Raw genomic sequence first — 419 nt, forward strand, 5'->3', positions numbered from 1 at the left:
GGCGGGTGCTCGCGGCTGGGTGGGCAGGAGGAGCTGGCTCTTGTGCGATCTGATTAGCTTTAGCTGAATAGGGGGCAGTGTCTCGGGGCAGTCCTGAGGGCTGGCATTGGACACTGCAGAAGTAGGGCGTGGTTTTGTGAAGTCAGTTCCGGTCGATGTAAAACCCCCGGGGCGGCGGCGAACGGGCTTCAGATGCTTCTGGGTCGCTGTGGGGAAAGCGCTGGAGTCGGCGTGTGTGAGTCTGAGAGCCCTGCGCTAGCGCGAACAGGCGACGGATGGCGGCCACTGGGACTGCGGCCGTCGCTGCCAAGGGCAGGCTCCTCATCCTGCTACTGCTCGGGCTCACGGCGCCCGCTGCGGCTTTGGCAGGCTACATCGAGGTGAGGACCGGGGAGCGCTGGAGCGCCGGAGCGCCGTCC

At 66.1% G+C, this 419-nt stretch overlaps 1 protein-coding gene across 4 annotated transcripts in view; it reads left to right on the forward strand.

Moving 5' to 3' along the window:
* Window positions 1–172: 172 nt before the first annotated feature.
* Window positions 173–419, forward strand: part of Aplp2 (amyloid beta precursor like protein 2) — a 63,110-nt gene continuing 62,863 nt past the window's right edge. For 3 of the 4 annotated variants that reach the window (XM_010640097.2, XM_010640098.3, XM_010640100.3), the window contains exon 1: window positions 174–380. In XM_010640097.2, the coding sequence (XP_010638399.1) occupies window positions 276–380 (105 nt within the window). In that variant the 5' untranslated portion in view covers window positions 174–275. Of the gene's footprint in view, window positions 381–419 lie in introns of all 4 variants that reach the window. The other variant, XM_010640099.3, reaches the window with a different exon arrangement.

This window comes from Fukomys damarensis, unplaced genomic scaffold, assembly GCF_012274545.1.
Source record: "Fukomys damarensis isolate Sample0158 unplaced genomic scaffold, DMR_v1.0_HiC HiC_scaffold_16, whole genome shotgun sequence".
In the NCBI taxonomy this organism is placed as follows: Eukaryota; Metazoa; Chordata; class Mammalia; order Rodentia; family Bathyergidae; genus Fukomys; species Fukomys damarensis.